Source organism: Bombina bombina, chromosome 3 (assembly GCF_027579735.1).
Source record: "Bombina bombina isolate aBomBom1 chromosome 3, aBomBom1.pri, whole genome shotgun sequence".
Classification (NCBI taxonomy): domain Eukaryota; kingdom Metazoa; phylum Chordata; class Amphibia; order Anura; family Bombinatoridae; genus Bombina; species Bombina bombina.
The window spans coordinates 3,213,070-3,236,667 of NC_069501.1; the positions used below are offsets into that span (position 1 = coordinate 3,213,070).

General features: G+C 38.7%; 1 protein-coding gene across 1 annotated transcript in view; it reads right to left on the reverse strand.

Annotated features, from left to right (window-relative positions):
- DNAJC12 (DnaJ heat shock protein family (Hsp40) member C12) overlaps window positions 1–23,598 on the reverse strand; it is a 116,289-nt gene that overhangs the window by 60,415 nt on the left and 32,276 nt on the right. Inside the window, exon 3 of the mRNA XM_053705115.1 lies at window positions 910–1,049. Coding sequence (XP_053561090.1) covers window positions 910–1,049 — 140 coding nt within the window. The remainder of the gene's footprint in view (window positions 1–909; window positions 1,050–23,598) is intronic.

Genomic DNA, 23,598 nt, shown 5'->3' on the forward strand with positions numbered 1-23,598 from the left:
ACATATTTGTATTGACAAATTATAAATTATAAAACCTACATGAGCAATGTTAGCTCTTAATATTGAGAAGTTGCCCCACATACTAAGTTGACGTATATCTAAACAAAATTAATATTGGGCTAAAGATCAATGGGTCCCTTGTCGAAATTAATTTATATAACATATAATTTGTTACCAAATTCATTGTTTTGTAATTTCATTCGTATATATTTGTCAATCTAATTCATACCATTACCAAACTTACGTAATAAAAAGAACGCAGAACATAAGATTTAATGTTAAATACATAGTCAAAATCCTGCAAATTGGCTTATGGATGGATTACTGTAATAGTTTGATTCCGGTGAAATGCCCTTAGTGATCTTATGATTAAGATCTAATATCGATTTAGTGTTCATTATCGATATGAACCAATTTGTATAAAACAGGGGGGGGGAGGGGAAAAAAGGGGGAGATGTTATCCAATTTGAACAAATTACTGTCCCACTGAAAGTGAAAGCTCATAAATAAGGAATCATCTGTGGTTGTGTATATAAAGTGTTTCTAATCGATCCTTTAAAAAATTCTTATATTAAAAGAATTCATGTATATTTCACACAAGCTGTTGTTACAAGATATACTATCCCCATATATCTGTTAAGAAAAGCGGCATACTATATAAATAATATGATCACAATGAATATTTCGTTTAAATTAATGTCTCTCTGTACTGATCTGAAAATGATCAACTTTTATTTGCACTATGCCGTATGAAGACAGTGTTGTACATTTCCTATGGCATATAGTGTATCATAATCGATTATCTAAGCTATATAATGTAATGAAGGGGTATCAAGTTGTATTTATGGAATTGATGACTACTGTGGCCTTGTGATACAAACATTGGTGACTGTAAAACAAAAAACTCACCATCTTCACAGAGTCCTGTAGCACTGCCCACTGAGAGAAGGGAACCAGAATGCTGCTCCTGCGCCAATGATCATACTGAGCCCTCGCAACCTCGTTAGTGAGAACCTCTTTAGCCTTCTGCAGGGCCTGGAAATCTTGTACTACAATAAAACAGATATTTATCTAGTGAGTTTATTATTCTCATCACTAAACAGAAGCACAAGAACGGTCACATGACGTGCATCCTTGTCACTTAACCCTTTATTACCAATGAACAGTGCACCATTCGTCCCCCTGCTGCTTACGTACAGCGCACCGTCGTCCCCATGCTGCTAACGTACAGCGCACCGTACCCCTGCTGATTACATACAGTTCACGCCCCCTGCTGCTTACGTACAGCGCACCGTGCCCCTGCTGCTTACATACAGTGCACCGTCAACCTGCTGATTACATACAGCGCACCGTCCCCCTGCTGCTTACTTACAGCGCACCGTCCCCCTGCTGCTTACATACAGCGCACCGTCCCCCTGCTGCTTACATACAGCGCACCAGCCCCCTGCTGGCACACTCTACCTGAGAATATATACAGTAACATACTGTAATCCGACACACTACCTGAGAATATATACAGTAACATACTGTAAGCCGGCACATACTACCTGTGAATATATACAGTAACATACTGTAATCCGGCACACACTACCTGAGAATATATACAGTAACATACTGTAAGCTGGCACACACTACCTGAGAATATATACAGTAACATACTGTAAGCTTACACACTACCTGAGAATATATACAGTAACATACTGTAAGCTGGCACACACTACCTGAGAATATATACAGTAACATACTGTAAGCTGGCACACACTACCTGAGAATATATACAGTAACATACTGTAATCCGGCACACACTACCTGAGAATATATACAGTAACATACTGTAAGCCGGCACATACTACCTGAGAATATATACAGTAACATACTGTAAGCTGGCACACACTACCTGAGAATATGTACAGTAACATACTGTAAGCTGACACACACTACCTGAGAATATATACAGTAAGATACTGTAAGCCGGCACACACTACCTGAGAATATATACAGTAACATACTGTAAGATGGCACACACTACCTGAGAATATATACAGTAACATACTGTAAGCCGGCACATACTACCTGTGAATATATACAGTAACATACTGTAAGCTGGCACACACTACCTGAGAATATATACAGTAACATACTGTAAGCCGGCACACACTACCTGAGAATATATACAGTAACATACTGTAAGCCGGCACACACTACCTGAGAATATATACAGTAACATACTGTAAGCCGGCACACACTACCTGAGAATATATACAGTAACATACTGTAAGCCGGCACACACTACCTGAGAATATATACAGTAACATACTGTAAGCCGGCACACACTACCTGAGAATATATACAGTAACATACTGTAAGCCGGCACACACTTCCTGAGAATATATACAGTAACATACTGTAAGCCGGCACACACTAACTGAGAATATATACAGTAACATACTGTAAGCCGGCACACACTACCTGAGAATATATACAGTAACATACTGTAAGCCGGCACACACTACCTGAGAATATATACAGTAACATACTGTAAGCTTACACACTACCTGAGACTATTTACAGTAACATACTGTAAGCCGGCACACACTACCTGAGAATATATACAGTAACATACTGTAAGCCGGCACACACTACCTGAGAATATATACAGTAACATACTGTAAGCCGGCACACACTACCTGAGAATATATACAGTAGCATACTGTAAGCTTACACACTACCTGAGAATATGTACAGTAACATACTGTAAGCTGGCACACACTACCTGAGAATATATACGGTAACATACTGTAAGCCGGCACACAATACCTGAGAATATATACAGTAACATACTGTAAGCCGGCACACACTACCTGAGAATATATACAGTAACATACTGTAAGCCGGCACACACTACCTGAGAATATATACAGTAACATACTGTAAGCCGGCACACACTACCTGAGAATTTATACAGTAACATACTGTAAGCCGGCACACACTACCTGAGAATATATACAGTAACATACTGTAATCCGGCACACTACCTGAGAATATATACAGTAACATACTGTAAGCCAGCACATACTACCTGTGAATATATACAGTAACATACTGTAAACTTACACACTACCTGAGAATATATACAGTAACATACTGTAAGCTGGCACACACTACCTGAGAATATATACAGTAACATACTGTAAGCTTACACACTACCTGAGAATATATACAGTAACATACTGTAAGCTTACACACTACCTGAGAATATATACAGTAACATACTGTAAGCTCACACACTACCTGAGAATATATACAGTAACATACTGTAAGCCGGCACACACTACCTGAGAATATATACAGTAACATACTGTAAGCTTACACACTACCTGAGACTATTTACAGTAACATACTGTAAGCCGGCACACACTACCTGAGAATATATACAGTAACATACTGTAAGCCGGCACACACTACCTGAGAATATATACAGTAACATACTGTAAGCCGGCACACACTATCTGAGAATATATACAGTAGCATACTGTAAGCTTACACACTACCTGAGAATATGTACAGTAACATACTGTAAGCTGGCACACACTACCTGAGAATATATACGGTAACATACTGTAAGCCGGCACACAATACCTGAGAATATATACAGTAACATACTGTAAGCTGGCACACACTACCTGAGAATATATACAGTAACATACTGTAAGCCGGCACACACTACCTGAGAATATATACAGTAACATACTGTAAGCCAGTGGCGTCACTAGGGTTGGTGTCACCCGGTGCGGTAAGTTATGGTGTCACCCCCCCCCCCCCCAGAAAGCAGACACACACAAAAACACAGGCAAACACACATACAAACACTCAGACACACTTAAAACATACTCAGATGCACACACAAACACTCGGAAACACACTCAGACACACACACACACAAAAACACTCAGACACACACACACACAAAAACACACACACACAAAAACACTGATACACACACACACAAAAACTCAGACACACACATACAAAATATGTAAACTGCACTGCATTAATTATAAAGCTCATGTCTAGAGCTGCTCCCTGGCTCAGCAGAGCATCAAATGAAAGATAAACAGAGCACTCTAAAAATAAATCACTAAAGAAAAGTTTTAGGTGCAAACTATGAAAATTCTGCTCTCTGACTCTGTTCCAAGTCTGTCAGTGCACAGCCACGGGCCGCGTGCCTACCGCTTCTTATGGCCAATCAGCTCTGCACTCTGCCCACCCCCAGACCCCCGCCCGCCCTCCTACCTGTTCAGTGTGCACTTAGTGTACCGTAACCGTAATGGTCTGGTGGGCATCATATGTGGCTGCTTCACTTTAAAGACAGTGTCAAACAGTCATGCGGTCAGGTGCCAGGTATCCCCTCATGATTTGCCAGTTCCCGTTTAGAGAGACAGCACAGCAGTGAGTGACTCCACTGCTCCACATGTCACTGAGCAGTGAGCACAGATAGGCAGACAGGTTTAGGCTAGGAGCAGCCGGGAAAACTATTTGTTGAAATTGCAGCACTGGCTCAAGGGGCAAAAAAATTGTGTGTCTACATCTTCCCCAGTCCCACCAATGTTCACAAATGCCAGCCCCTCTAATAAAAAAAAAATCTATGCATCTCAACATTGTATTTCTTTGAATTTCAATAAAATTAAAAAAAAAAAAAAAAAAAAATTTTTTTTTTTTTTTTTTTTTGGTGTCACCCCCTGGTGGGTGTCACCCGGGTGCGGCCCGCCCCCCCCCGCCCCCCCCCTAGTGACGCCACTGCTGTAAGCCGGCACACACTACCTGAGAATATATACAGTAACATACTGTAAGCCGGCACACACTACCTGAGAATTTATACAGTAACATACTGTAAGCCGGCACACACTACCTGAGAATATATACAGTAACATACTGTAATCCGGCACACTACCTGAGAATATATACAGTAACATACTGTAAGCCGGCACACACTACCTGAGAATATATACAGTAACATACTGTAAGCCGGCACACACTACCTGAGAATATATACAGTAACATACTGTAAGCCGGCACACACTTCCTGAGAATATATACAGTAACATACTGTAAGCCGGCACACACTAACTGAGAATAAATACAGTAACATACTGTAAGCCGGCACACACTACCTGAGAATATATACAGTAACATACTGTAAGCCGGCACACACTACCTGAGAATATATACAGTAACATACTGTAAGCTTACACACTACCTGAGACTATTTACAGTAACATACTGTAAGCCGGCACACACTACCTGAGAATATATACAGTAACATACTGTAAGCCGGCACACACTACCTGAGAATATATACAGTAACATACTGTAAGCCGGCACACACTACCTGAGAATATATACAGTAGCATACTGTAAGCTTACACACTACCTGAGAATATGTACAGTAACATACTGTAAGCTGGCACACACTACCTGAGAATATATACGGTAACATACTGTAAGCCGGCACACAATACCTGAGAATATATACAGTAACATACTGTAAGCCGGCACACACTACCTGAGAATATATACAGTAACATACTGTAAGCCGGCACACACTACCTGAGAATATATACAGTAACATACTGTAAGCCGGCACACACTACCTGAGAATTTATACAGTAACATACTGTAAGCCGGCACACACTACCTGAGAATATATACAGTAACATACTGTAATCCGGCACACTACCTGAGAATATATACAGTAACATACTGTAAGCCAGCACATACTACCTGTGAATATATACAGTAACATACTGTAAACTTACACACTACCTGAGAATATATACAGTAACATACTGTAAGCTGGCACACACTACCTGAGAATATATACAGTAACATACTGTAAGCTTACACACTACCTGAGAATATATACAGTAACATACTGTAAGCTTAAACACTACCTGAGAATATATACAGTAACATACTGTAAGCTCACACACTACCTGAGAATATATACAGTAACATACTGTAAGCCGGCACACACTACCTGAGAATATATACAGTAACATACTGTAAGCTTACACACTACCTGAGACTATTTACAGTAACATACTGTAAGCCGGCACACACTACCTGAGAATATATACAGTAACATACTGTAAGCCGGCACACACTACCTGAGAATATATACAGTAACATACTGTAAGCCGGCACACACTATCTGAGAATATATACAGTAGCATACTGTAAGCTTACACACTACCTGAGAATATGTACAGTAACATACTGTAAGCTGGCACACACTACCTGAGAATATATACGGTAACATACTGTAAGCCGGCACACAATACCTGAGAATATATACAGTAACATACTGTAAGCTGGCACACACTACCTGAGAATATATACAGTAACATACTGTAAGCCGGCACACACTACCTGAGAATATATACAGTAACATACTGTAAGCCGGCACACACTACCTGAGAATATATACAGTAACATACTGTAAGCCGGCACACACTACCTGAGAATTTATACAGTAACATACTGTAAGCCGGCACACACTACCTGAGAATATATACAGTAACATACTGTAATCCGGCACACTACCTGAGAATATATACAGTAACATACTGTAAGCCGGCACATACTACCTGTGAATATATACAGTAACATACTGTAAACTTACACACTACCTGAGAATATATACAGTAACATACTGTAAGCTGGCACACACTACCTGAGAATATATACAGTAACATACTGTAAGCTTACACACTACCTGAGAATATATACAGTAACATACTGTAAGATTACACACTACCTGAGAATATATACAGTAACATACTGTAATCCGGCACACACTACCTGAGAATATATACAGTAACATACTGTAAGCTGGCACACACTACCTGAGAATATATACAGTAAAATACTGTAAGCTGGCACACACTACCTGAGAATATATACAGTAACATACTGTAAGCTGGCACACACTACCTGAGAATATATACAGTAACATACTGTAAGCCGGCACACACTACCTGAGAATATATACAGTAACATACTGTAAGCCGGCACACACTAACTGAGAATATATACAGTAACATACTGTAAGCCGGCACACACTACCTGAGAATATATACAGTAACATACTGTAAGCCGGCACACACTACCTGAGAATATATACAGTAACATACTGTAAGCTTACACACTACCTGAGACTATTTACAGTAACATACTGTAAGCCGGCACACACTACCTGAGAATATATACAGTAACATACTGTAAGCCGGCACACACTACCTGAGAATATATACAGTAACATATTGTAAGCCGGCACACACTACCTGAGAATATATACAGTAGCATACTGTAAGCTTACACACTACCTGAGAATATATACAGTAACATACTGTAAGCTGGCACACACTACCTGAGAATATATACACTAACATACTGTAAGCTTACACACTACCTGAGAATATATACAGTAACATACTGTAAGCTGGCACACACTACCTGAGAATATATACAGTAACATACTGTAAGCCGGCACACACTACCTGAGAATATATACAGTAACATATTGTAAACCGGCACACACTACCTGAGAATATATACAGTAACATACTGTAAGCCGGCACACACTACCTGAGAATATATACAGTAACATACTGTAAGCCGGCACACACTACCTGAGAATATATACAGTAACATACTGTAAGCCGGCACACACTTCCTGAGAATATATACAGTAACATACTGTAAGCCGGCACACACTAACTGAGAATATATACAGTAACATACTGTAAGCCGGCACACACTACCTGAGAATATATACAGTAACATACTGTAAGCCGGCACACACTACCTGAGAATATATACAGTAAACATACTGTAAGCTTACACACTACCTGAGACTATTTACAGTAACATACTGTAAGCCGGCACACACTACCTGAGAATATATACAGTAACATACTGTAAGCCGGCACACACTACCTGAGAATATATACAGTAACATACTGTAAGCCGGCACACACTACCTGAGAATATATACAGTAGCATACTGTAAGCTTACACACTACCTGAGAATATGTACAGTAACATACTGTAAGCTGGCACACACTACCTGAGAATATATACGGTAACATACTGTAAGCCGGCACACAATACCTGAGAATATATACAGTAACATACTGTAAGCTGGCACACACTACCTGAGAATATATACAGTAACATACTGTAAGCCGGCACACACTACCTGAGAATATATACAGTAACATACTGTAAGCCGGCACACACTACCTGAGAATATATACAGTAACATACTGTAAGCCGGCACACACTACCTGAGAATATATACAGTAACATACTGTAAGCCGGCACACACTACCTGAGAATATATACAGTAACATACTGTATCCGGCACACTACCTGAGAATATATACAGTAACATACTGTAAGCCGGCACATACTACCTGTGAATATATACAGTAACATACTGTAAACTTACACACTACCTGAGAATATATACAGTAACATACTGTAAGCTGGCACACACTACCTGAGAATATATACAGTAACATACTGTAAGCTTACACACTACCTGAGAATATATACAGTAACATACTGTAAGCTTACATACTACCTGAGAATATATACAGTAACATACTGTAATCCGGCACACACTACCTGAGAATATATACAGTAAAATAATGTAAGCTGGCACACACTACCTGAGAATATATACAGTAAAATACTGTAAGCTGGCACACACTACCTGAGAATATATACAGTAACATACTGTAAGCTGGCACACACTACCTGAGAATATATACAGTAACATACTGTAAGCCGGCACACACTACCTGAGAATATATACAGTAACATACTGTAAGCCGGCACACACTAACTGAGAATATATACAGTAACATACTGTAAGCCGGCACACACTACCTGAGAATATATACAGTAACATACTGTAAGCCGGCACACACTACCTGAGAATATATACAGTAACATACTGTAAGCTTACACACTACCTGAGACTATTTACAGTAACATACTGTAAGCCGGCACACACTACCTGAGAATATATACAGTAACATACTGTAAGCCGGCACACACTACCTGAGAATATATACAGTAACATATTGTAAGCCGGCACACACTACCTGAGAATATATACAGTAGCATACTGTAAGCTTACACACTACCTGAGAATATATACAGTAGCATACTGTAAGCTGGCACACACTACCTGAGAATATATACACTAACATACTGTAAGCTTACACACTACCTGAGAATATATACAGTAACATACTGTAAGCTGGCACACACTACCTAAGAATATATACAGTAACATACTGTAAGCCGGCACACACTACCTGAGAATATATACAGTAACATACTGTAACCGGCACACACTACCTGAGAATATATACAGTAACATACTGTAAGCTGACACATACTACCTGAGAATATATACAGTAACATACTGTAAGCCGGCACACACTACCTGAGAATATATACAGTAACATACTGTAAGCCGGCACACACTACCTGAGAATATATACAGTAACATACTGTAAGCCGGCACACACTACCTGAGAATATATACAGTAACATACTGTAAGCTGGCACACACTACCTGAGAATATATACAGTAACATGCTGTAAGCCGGCACACACTACCTGAGAATATATACAGTAACATACTGTAAGCCGGCACACACTACCTGAGAATATATACAGTAACATACTGTAAGCTGGCACACACTACCTGAGAATATATACAGTAACATACTGTAAGCCGGCACACACTACCTGAGAATATATACAGTAACATACTGTAAGCCGACACACACTACCTGAGAATATATACTGTAAGCTTACACACTACCTGAGAATATATACAGTGACATACTGTAAGCCGGCACATACTACCTGAGAATATATACAGTAACATACTGTAAGCCGGCACACACTACCTAAGAATATATACAGTAGCATACCGTAAGCTGGCACACACTACCTGAGAATATATACAGTAACATACTGTAAGCTTACACACTACCTGAGAATATATACAGTAACATACTGTAAGCCGGCACACACTACCTGAGAATATATACAGTAACATACTGTAAGCTGGCACACACTACCTGAGAATATATACAGTAAGATACTGTAAACTTACAAACTACCTGAGAATATATACAGTAACATACTGTAAGCTGGCACATACTACCTGTGAATATATATAGTAACATACTGTAAGCTTACACACTACCTGAGAATATATACAATAACATACTGTAAGCCGGCACACACTACCTGAGAATATATACAGTAACATAATGTAAGCTGGCACACACTACCTGAGAATATATACAGTAACATACTGTAAGCCGGCACACACTACCTGAGAATATATACAGTAACATACTGTAAGCCGGCACACACTACCTGAGAATATATACAGTAACATACTGTACGCTTACACACTACCTGAGAATATATACAGTAACATACTGTAAGCTGGCACACACTACCTGAGAATATATACAGTAACATACTGTAAGCCGGCACACACTACCTGAGAATATATACAGTAACATACTGTAAGCCGGCACACACTACCTGAGAATATATACAGTAACATACTGTAAGCCGGCACACACTACCTGAGATATATACAGTAACATACTGTAAGCTTACACACTTACCTGAGAAATATATACAGTAACATACTGTAAGCTTACACACTACCTGAGAATATATACAGTAACATACTGTAAGCTTACACACTACCTGAAAATATATACAGTAACATACTGTAAGTTGGCACATACTACCTGAGAATATATACAGTAACATACTGTAAGCTGGCACACACTACCTGAGAATATATACAGTAACATACTGTAAGCCGGCACACACTACCTTAGAATATATACAGTAACATACTGTAAGCCGCACACACTAACTGAGAATATATACAGTAACATACTGTAAGCCGGCACACACTACCTGAGAATATATACAGTAACATACTGTAAGCCGGCACACACTACCTGAGAATATATACAGTAACATACTGTAAGCTTACACACTACCTGAGACTATTTACAGTAACATACTGTAAGCCGGCACACACTACCTGAGAATATATACAGTAACATACTGTAAGCCGGCACACACTACCATGAGAATATATTCAGTAAACATATTGTAAGCCGGCACACACTACCTGAGAATATAACAGGTAGCATACTGTAAGCTTACACACTACCTGAGAATATATACAGTAACATACTGTAAGCTGGCACACACTACCTGAGAATATATACACTAACATACTGTAAGCTTACACGACTACCTGAGAATATATACAGTAACATACTGTAAGCTGCACACACTACCTGAGAATATATACAGTAACATACTGTAAGCCGGCACACACTACTGAGAATATATACAGTAACATACTGTAAACCGGACACACACTACCTGAAGAAGTATATACAGTAACATACTGTAAGCCGGCACACACTACCTGAGAATATATACAGTAACATACTGTAAGCCGGCACACACTACCTGAGAATATATACAGTAACTTACTGTAAGCCGGCACACACTTCCTGAGAATATATACAGTAACATACTGTAAGCCGGCACACACTAACTGAGAATATATACAGTAACATACTGTAGCCGGCCACACACTACCTGAGAATAATATACCAGTAACATACTGTAAGCCGGCACACACTACCAGAGAATATATACAGTAACATACTGTAAGCTTACACACTACCTGTGACTATTTACAGTAACATACTGTTAGCCGGCACACACTACCTGAGAATATATACAGTAACATACTGTAAAGCCGGCACACACTACCTGAGAATATTTACAGTAACTATACTGTAAGCCGGCACACACTACCTGAGAATATATACAGTAGCATACTGTAAGCTTACACACTACCTGATGAATATGTACAGTAACATACTGTAAGCTGGCACACACTACCATGAGAATATATACGGTAACATACTGTAAGCCGGCACACAATACTGAGAATATATACAGTAACATACTGTAAGCTGGCACACACTACCTGAGAATATATACAGTAACATACTGTAAGCCGGCACACACTACCTGAGAATATATACAGTAACATACTGTAAGCCGGCACACACTACCTGAGAATATATACAGTAACATACTGTAAGCCGGCACACACTACCTGAGAATTTATACAGTAACATACTGTAAGCCGGCACACACTACCTGAGAATATATACAGTAACATACTGTAATCCGGCACACTACCTGAGAATATATACAGTAACATACTGTAAGCCGGCACATACTACCTGTGAATATATACAGTAACATACTGTAAACTTACACACTACCTGAGAATATATACAGTAACATACTGTAAGCTGGCACACACTACCTGAGAATATATACAGTAACATACTGTAAGCTTACACACTACCTGAGAATATATACAGTAACATACTGTAAGCTTACATACTACCTGAGAATATATACAGTAACATACTGTAATCCGGCACACACTACCTGAGAATATATACAGTAACATACTGTAAGCTGGCACACACTACCTGAGAATATATACAGTAAAATACTGTAAGCTGGCACACACTACCTGAGAATATATACAGTAACATACTGTAAGCTGGCACACACTACCTGAGAATATATACAGTAACATACTGTAAGCCGGCACACACTACCTGAGAATATATACAGTAACATACTGTAAGCCGGCACACACTAACTGAGAATATATACAGTAACATACTGTAAGCCGGCACACACTACCTGAGAATATATACAGTAACATACTGTAAGCCGGCACACACTACCTGAGAATATATACAGTAACATACTGTAAGCTTACACACTACCTGAGACTATTTACAGTAACATACTGTAAGCCGGCACACACTACCTGAGAATATATACAGTAACATACTGTAAGCCGGCACACACTACCTGAGAATATATACAGTAACATATTGTAAGCCGGCACACACTACCTGAGAATATATACAGTAGCATACTGTAAGCTTACACACTACCTGAGAATATATACAGTAGCATACTGTAAGCTGGCACACACTACCTGAGAATATATACACTAACATACTGTAAGCTTACACACTACCTGAGAATATATACAGTAACATACTGTAAGCTGGCACACACTACCTAAGAATATATACAGTAACATACTGTAAGCCGGCACACACTACCTGAGAATATATACAGTAACATACTGTAAACCGGCACACACTACCTGAGAATATATACAGTAACATACTGTAAGCTGACACATACTACCTGAGAATATATACAGTAACATACTGTAAGCCGGCACACACTACCTGAGAATATATACAGTAACATACTGTAAGCCGGCACACACTACCTGAGAATATATACAGTAACATACTGTAAGCCGGCACACACTACCTGAGAATATATACAGTAACATACTGTAAGCTGGCACACACTACCTGAGAATATATACAGTAACATGCTGTAAGCCGGCACACACTACCTGAGAATATATACAGTAACATACTGTAAGCCGGCACACACTACCTGAGAATATATACAGTAACATACTGTAAGCTGGCACACACTACCTGAGAATATATACAGGTAACATACTGTAAGCCGGCACACACTACCTGAGAATATATACAGTAACATACTGTAAGCCGACACACACTACCTGAGAATATATACTGTAAGCTTACACACTACCTGAGAATATATACAGTGACATACTGTAAGCCGGCACATACTACCTGAGAATATATACAGTAACATACTGTAAGCCGGCACACACTACCTATAATATATACAGTAGCATACCGTAAAGCTGGCACACACTACCTGAGAATATATACAGTAACATACTGTAAGCTTACACACTACCTGAGAATATATACAGTAACTTACTGTAAGCCGGCACACAATACCTGAGAATATATACAGTAACTTACTGTAAGCTGGCACACACTACCTGAGAATATATACAGTAAGATACTGTAAACTTACAAACTACCCTGAGAATATATACAGTAACATACTGTAAGCTGGCTCATACTACCTGTGAATGTAATATAGTAACATACTGTAAGCTTACACACTACCTGAGAATATATACAATAACATACTGTAAGCCGGCACACACTACCTGAGAATATATACAGTAACATACTGTAAGCTGGCACACACTACCTTAGAATATATACAGTAACATACTGTAAGCCGGCACACACTACCTGAGAATATATACAGTAACATACTGTAAGCCGGCACACACTACCTGGAGTATATATACAGTAACATACTGTACGCTTACACACTACCTGAGAATATATACAGTAACATACTGTAAGCTGGCACACACTACCTTAGAATATATACAGTAACATACTGTAAGCCGGCACTCACTACCTGAGAATATATACAGTAACATACTGTAAGCCGGCACACACTACCTGAGAATATATACAGTAACATACTGTAAGCCGGCACACACTACCTGAGAATATATACAGTAACATACTGTAAGCATCACAAACTACCTGAGAATAGTATACAGTAACATACTGTAAGCTTACACACTACCTGGAGATTATATACAGTAACATACAGGTAAGCCTACACACTACCTGAAAATGTATACAGTAACATACTGTAAGCTTGGCACATACTACCTGAGAATATATACAGTAACATACTGTAAGCTGGCACACACTACCTGAGAATATATACAGTAACATACAGTAAGCCGGCACACACTACCTTGAATATATACAGTTAACATACTGTAAGCCGGCACACACTACTGAGAATATATACAGTAACATACTGTAAGCCGGCACACACTACCTGAGAATATATACAGGTAACATACTGTAAGCCGGCACACACTACCTGAGAATATTACAGTAACATACTGTAAAGCTTACACACTACCTGAGAATATATACAGTAACATACTGTAAGCCGGCACACACTACCTGAGAATATATACAGTAACATACTGTAAGCCGGCACACACTACCTGAGAATATATACAGTAACATATTGTAAGCCGGCACACACTACCTGAGAATATATACAGTAGCATACTGTAAGCTTACACACTACCTGAGAATATATACAGTAACATACTGTAAGCTGGCACACACTACCTGAGAATATATACACTAACATACTGTAAGCTTACACACTACCTGAGAATATATACAGTAACATACTGTAAGCTGGCACACACTACCTGAGAATATATACAGTAACATACTGTAAGCCGGCACACACTACCTGAGAATATATACAGTAACATACTGTAAACCGGCACACACTACCTGAGAATATATACAGTAACATACTGTAAGCCGGCACACACTACCTGAGAATATATACAGTAACATACTGTAAGCCGGCACACACTACCTGAGAATATATACAGTAACATACTGTAAGCCGGCACACACTTCCTGAGAATATATACAGTAACATACTGTAAGCCGGCACACACTAACTGAGAATATATACAGTAACATACTGTAAGCCGCACACACTACCTGAGAATAATATACAGTAACATACTGTAAGCCGGCACACACTACCTGAGAATATATACAGTAACATACTGTAAGCTTACACACTACCTGAGAATATTTACAGTAACATACTGTAGAGCCGGCACACACTACCTGAGAATATATACAGTAACATACTGTAAGCCGGCACACACTACCTGAGAATATATACAGTAACATACTGTAAGCCGGCACACACTACCTGAGAATATATACAGTAACATACTGTAAGCTTACACACTACCTGAGAATATATACAGTAACATACTGTAAGCTGGCACACACTACCTGAGAATATAAACGTAACATACTGTAAGCCGGCACACACTACCTGAGAATATATACAGTAACATACTGTAAGCTGGCACACACTACCTGAGAATATATACAGTAACATACTGTAAGCCGGCACAGCACCTTACCTGAGAATATATACAGTAACATACTGTAAGCCGGCACACACTACCTGAGAATATATACAGTAACATACTGTAAGCCGGCACACACTACCTGAGAATTTATACAGTAACATACTGTAAGCCGGCACACACTACCTGAGAATATATACAGTAACATACTGTAATCCGGCACACTACCTTAGAATATATACAGTAACATACTGTAAGCCGGCACATACTACCTGTGAATATATACAGTAACATACTGTAAACTTACACACTACCTGAGAATATATACAGTAACATACTGTAAGCTGGCACACACTACCTGAGAATATATACAGTAACATACTGTAAGCTTACACACTACCTGAGAATATATACAGTAACATACTGTAAGCTTACACACTACCTGAGAATATATACAGTAACATACTGTAATCCGGCACACACTACCTGAGAATATATACAGTAACATACTGTAAGCTGGCACACACTACCTGAGAATATATACAGTAAAATACTGTAAGCTGGCACACACTACCTGAGAATATATACAGTAACATACTGTAAGCTGGCACACACTACCTGAGAATATATACAGTAACATACTGTAAGCCGGCACACACTACCTGAGAATATATACAGTAACATACTGTAAGCCGGCACACACTAACTGAGAATATATACAGTAACATACTGTAAGCCGGCACACACTACCTGAGAATATATACAGTAACATACTGTAAGCCGGCACACACTACCTGAGAATATATACAGTAACATACTGTAAGCTTACACACTACCTGAGACTATTTACAGTAACATACTGTAAGCCGGCACACACTACCTGAGAATATATACAGTAACATACTGTAAGCCGGCACACACTACCTGAGAATATATACAGTAACATATTGTAAGCCGGCACACACTACCTGAGAATATATACAGTAGCATACTGTAAGCTTACACACTACCTGAGAATATATACAGTAACATACTGTAAGCTGGCACACACTACCTGAGAATATATACACTAACATACTGTAAGCTTACACACTACCTGAGAATATATACAGGTAACATACTGTAAGCTGCACACACTACCTGAGAATATATACAGTAACATACTGTAAGCTCACACACTACCTGAGAATATATACAGTAACATACTGTAAAGCCGGCACACACTACCTGAGAATATATACAGTAACATACTGTAAGCTGACACACACTACCTGAGAATATATACAGTAACATACTGTAAGCAGGCACACACTACCTGAGAATATATACAGTAACATACTGTAAGCCTGCACACACTACCTGAGAATATATACAGTAAAATACTGTAAGCTCGGACACACTACCTGAGAATATATACAGTAACATACTGTAAGCTGGCACACACTACCTGAGAATATATACAGTAACATTCTGTAAGCCGTCACACACTACCTGAGAATATATACAGTAACATACTGTAAGCCGGCACACACTACCTGAGAATATATACAGTAACATACTGTAAGCTGGCACACACTACCTGAGAATATATACAGTAACATACTGTAAGCCGGCACACACTACCTGAGAATATATACAGTAACATACTGTAAGCCGACACACACTACCTGAGAATATATACTGTAAGCTTACACACTACCTGAGAATATATACAGTGACATACTGTAAGCCGGCACATACTACCTGAGAATATATACAGTAACATACTGTAAGCCGGCACACACTACCTAAGAATATATACAGTAGCATACCGTAAGCTGGCACACACTACCTGAGAATATATACAGTAACATACTGTAAGCTTACACACTACCTGAGAATATATACAGTAACATACTGTAAGCCGGCACACAATACCTGAGAATATATACAGTAACATACTGTAAGCTGGCACACACTACCTGAGAATATATACAGTAAGATACTGTAAACTTACAAACTACCTGAGAATATATACAGTAACATACTGTAAGCTGGCACATACTACCTGTGAATATATATAGTAACATACTGTAAGCTTACACACTACCTGAGAATATATACAGTAACATACTGTAAGCCGGCACACACTACCTGAGAATATATACAGTAACATACTGTAAGCTGGCACACACTACCTGAGAATATATACAGTAACATACTGTAAGCCGGCACACACTACCTGAGAATATATACAGTAACATACTGTAAGCCGGCACACACTACCTGAGAATATATACAGTAACATACTGTAAGCTTACACACTACCTGAGAATATATTACAGTAACATACTGTAAGCTGGCACACACTACCTGAGAATATATACAGTAACATACTGTAAGCCGGCACACCTACCCTGAGAATATATACAGTAACATACTGTAAGCCGGCACACACTACCTGAGAATATATACAGTAACATACTGTAAGCCGGCACACACTACCAGAGAATATATACAGTAACATACTGTAAGCTTACACACTACCTGAGAATATATACAGTAACATACTGTAAGCTTACACACTACCTGAGAATATATACAGTAACATACTGTAAGCTTACACACTACCTGAAAATATATACAGTAACATACTGTAAGTTGGCACATACTACCTGAGAATATATACAGTAACATACTGTAAGCCGGCACACACTACCTGAGAATATATACAGTAACAAACTGTAAGCCGGCACACACTACCTGAGAATATATACAGTAACATACTATAAGCCGGCACACACTACCTGAGAATATATACAGTAACATACTGTAAGCTTACACACTACCTGAGAATATATACAGTAACATACTGTAAACCGGCACACACTATCTGAGAATATATACAGTAACATACTGTTAGCTGGCACACTACCTGAGAATATATACAGTAACATACTGTTAGCTGGCACACTACCTGAGAATATATACAGTAACATACTGTAAGCCGGCACACACTACCTGAGAATATATACAGTAACATACTGTAAGCTTACACACTACCTGAGAATATATACAGTAACATACTGTAAGCTGGCACACACTACCTGAGAATATATACAGTAACATGCTGTAAGCCGGCACATACTACCTGAGAATATATACAGTAACATACTGTAAGCTTACACACTACCTGAGAATATATACAGTAACATACTGTAAGCTGGCACACACTACCTGAGAATATATACAGTAACATACTGTAAGCCGGCACACACTACCTGAGAATATATACAGTAACATACTGTAAGCTTACACACACTACCTGAGAATATATACAGTAACATACTGTAAGCTTACACACTACCTGAGAATATATACAGTAATATACTGTAAGCTTACACACACTACCTGAGAATATATACAGTAACATACTGTAAGCTTACACACTACCTGAGAATATATACAGTAATATACTGTAAGCTGGCACACACTACCTGAGAATATATACTGTAAGCTTACACACTACCTGAGAATATATACAGTAACATACTGTAAGCTGGCACACACTACCTGAGAATATATACAGTAACATACTGTAAGCTGGCACACACTACCTGAGAATATATACAGTAACATACTGTAAACTGGCACACACTACCTGAGAATATATACAGTAACATACTGTAAGCTTACACACTACCTGAGAATATATACAGTAATATACTGTAAGCTGGCACACAATACCTGAGAATATATACAGTAATATACTGTAAGCCAGCACACACTACCTGAGAATATATACAGTAACATACTGTAAGCTTACACACTACCTGAGAATATATACAGTAATATACTGTAAGCCAGCACACACTACCTGAGAATATATACAGTAACATACTGTAAGACGGCACACACTACCTGAGAATATATACAGTAACATACTGTAAGCTTACACACTACCTGAGAATATATACAGTAACATACTGTAAGCTGGCACACACTACCTGAGAATATATACAGTAACATACTGTAAGCTTAAACACTACCTGAGAATATATACAGTAACATACTGTAAGCTCACACACTACCTGAGAATATATACAGTAACATACTGTAAGCTCACACACTACCTGAGAATATATACAGTAACATACTGTAAGACGGCACACACTACCTGAGAACATATACAGTAACATACTGTAAGCTTACACACTACCTGAGAATATATACAGTAACATACTGTAAGCTCACACACTACCTGAGAATATATACAGTAACATACTGTAAGCTCACACACTACCTGAGAATATATACAGTAACATAATGTAAGACGGCACACACTACCTGAGAATATATACAGTAACATACTGTAAGCTTACACACTACCTGAGAATATATACAGTAACATACTGTAAGCCGGCACACATTACCTGAGAATATATACAGTAACATACTGTAAGACGGCACACACTACCTGAGAATATATACAGTAACATACTGTAAGCCGGCACACACTACCTGAGAATATATACAGTAACATACTGTAAGCTTACACACTACCTGAGAATATATACAGTAACATACTGAAAGCCGGCACACACTACCTGAGAATATATACACTAACATACTGTAAGCTTACACACTACCTGAGAATATATACAGTAACATACTGTAAGCCGGCACACACTACCTGAGAATATATACAGTAACATACAGTAAGACGGCACACACTACCTGAGAATATATACAGTAACATACTGTAAGCTTACACACTACCTGAGAATATATACAGTAACATACTGTAAGCTCACACACTACCTGAGAATATATACAGTAACATACTGTAAGCTCACACACTACCTGAGAATATATACAGTAACATACTGTAAGACAGCACACACTACCTGAGAATATATACAGTAACATACTGTAAGCTTACACACTCCCTGAGAATATATACAGTAACATACTGTAAGACGGCACACACTACCTGAGAATATATACAGTAACATACTGTAAGCTTACACACTACCTGAGAATATATACAGTAACATACTGTAAGCTGGCACACACTACCTGAGAATATATACAGCTAACATACTGTAAGGCCGGCACACACTACCTGAGAATATATACAGTAACATACTGTAAGCCGGCACTCACTACCTGAGAATATATACAGTAACATACTGTAAGCTGGCACACACTATCTGAGAATATATACAGTAACATACTGTAAGCTCACACACTACCTGAGAATATATACAGTAACATACTGTAAACTTACACACTACCTGAGAATATATACAGTAACATACTGTAAGCTGGCACACACTACCTGAGAATATATACAGTAACATACTGTAAACTTACATACTACCTGAGAATATATACAGTAACATACTGTAAGCCGGCACACACTACCTGAGAATATATACAGTAACATACTGTAAGCTGGCACACACTACCTGAGAATATATACAGTAACATACTGTATGCTGGCACACACTACCTGAGAATATATACAGTAACATACTGTAAGCTTACACACTACCTGAGAATATATACAGTAGCATACTGTAAGCCGGCACACACTACCTGAGAATATATACAGTAACATACTGTAAGCCGGCACACACTTCCTGAGAATATATACAGTAACATACTGTAAGCTGGCACACACTACCTGAGAATATATACAGTAACATACTGTAAGCCGGCACACACTACCTGAGAATATATACAGTAACATACTGTAAGCCGGCACACACTACCTGAGAATATATACAGTAACATACTGTAAGCTTACACACTGCCTGAGAATATATACAGTAACATACTGTAAGCCGGCACACACTACCTGAGAATATATACAGTAACATACTGTAAGCTTACACACTACCTGAGAATATATACAGTAACATACTGTAAGCTTACACACTACCTGAGAATATATACAGTAACATACTGTAAGCCGGCACACACTACCTGAGAATATATACAGTAGCATACTGTAAACTTACACACTACCTAAGAATATATACAGTAACATACTGTAAGCCGGCACACACTACCTGAGAATATATACAGTAACATACTGTAAGCTGGCACACACTACCTGAGAATATATACAGTAACATACTGTAAGCTTACACACACTACCTGAGAATATATACAGTAACATACTGTAAGCAGGCACACACTACCTGAGAATATATACAGTAACATACTGTAAGCTTACACACTACCTGAGAATATATACAGTAACATACTGTAAGCCGGCACATACTACCTGAGAATATATACAGTAACATACTGTAAGCTTACACACTACCTGAGAATATATACAGTAACATACTGTAAGCCGGCACACACTACCTGAGAATATATACAGTAACATACTGTAAGCTGACACACACTACCTGAGAATATATACAGTAACATACTGTAAGCTGGCACACACTACCTGAGAATATATACAGTAACATACTGTAAGCCGGCACACACTACCTGAGAATATATACAGTAACATACTGTAAGCCGGCACACACTACCTGAGAATATATACAGTAATATACTGTAAGCCGGCACACACTACCTGAGAATATATACAGTAACATACTGTAGAGCCGGCACACAACACCTACCTGAGAATATATAACAGTAATATACTGTAAGCCCGGCACACACTATCTGATGAATATATACAGTAACATACTGTAAGCCCGGCACAACACTACTGAGAAAATATACAGTAACATACTGTCAGCTGCACACTACCCTGAGGAATATAAACATTAATAAAACTGTAAGCTGGCACACACTACCTGAGATATACACTGTAAGCTTACACACTACCTGAGAAAATATACCAGTAAGCATACTGTAAGCCGGACACTACACTACCTGAGAATATATACAGTAACGATACTGTAAGCTTACACACTACCTGAGAAAATATAGCAGTAACATACTGTAAGCCGGCCACACACTACCTGAAGAATATATACAGTAATCATACTGTAAGCTTACACACTACCTGAGAATATATACAGTAACATACTGTAAGCCGCACACACTACCTGTGAATATGATACAGTAACATACCTGTAAGCCTGCCACACCCACTACCTGAGAATATATACAGTAACATACTGTAAGCTGGCACACACTACCTGAGAATATATACAGTAAACATACTGTAAGCCGGGCACACACTACCTGAGAATATATTACAGTAACATACTGTAAGCCGGACACACACTACCTGAGAATATATACAGTAACATACTGTCAGCTGGCACACACTACCTGAGAATATATACAGTAACATACTGTAAGCCGGCACACACTACCTGAGAATATATACAGTAACATACTGTCAGCTGGCACACTACCTGAGAATATATACAGTAACATACTGTAAGCTTACACACTACCTGAGACTATTTACAGTAACATACTGTAAGCTGGCACACACTACCTGAGAATATATACAGTAACATACTGTAAGCTGGCACATCACTACCTGAGAATAATACAGTAACATACTGTAAGCTGGCACACACTAC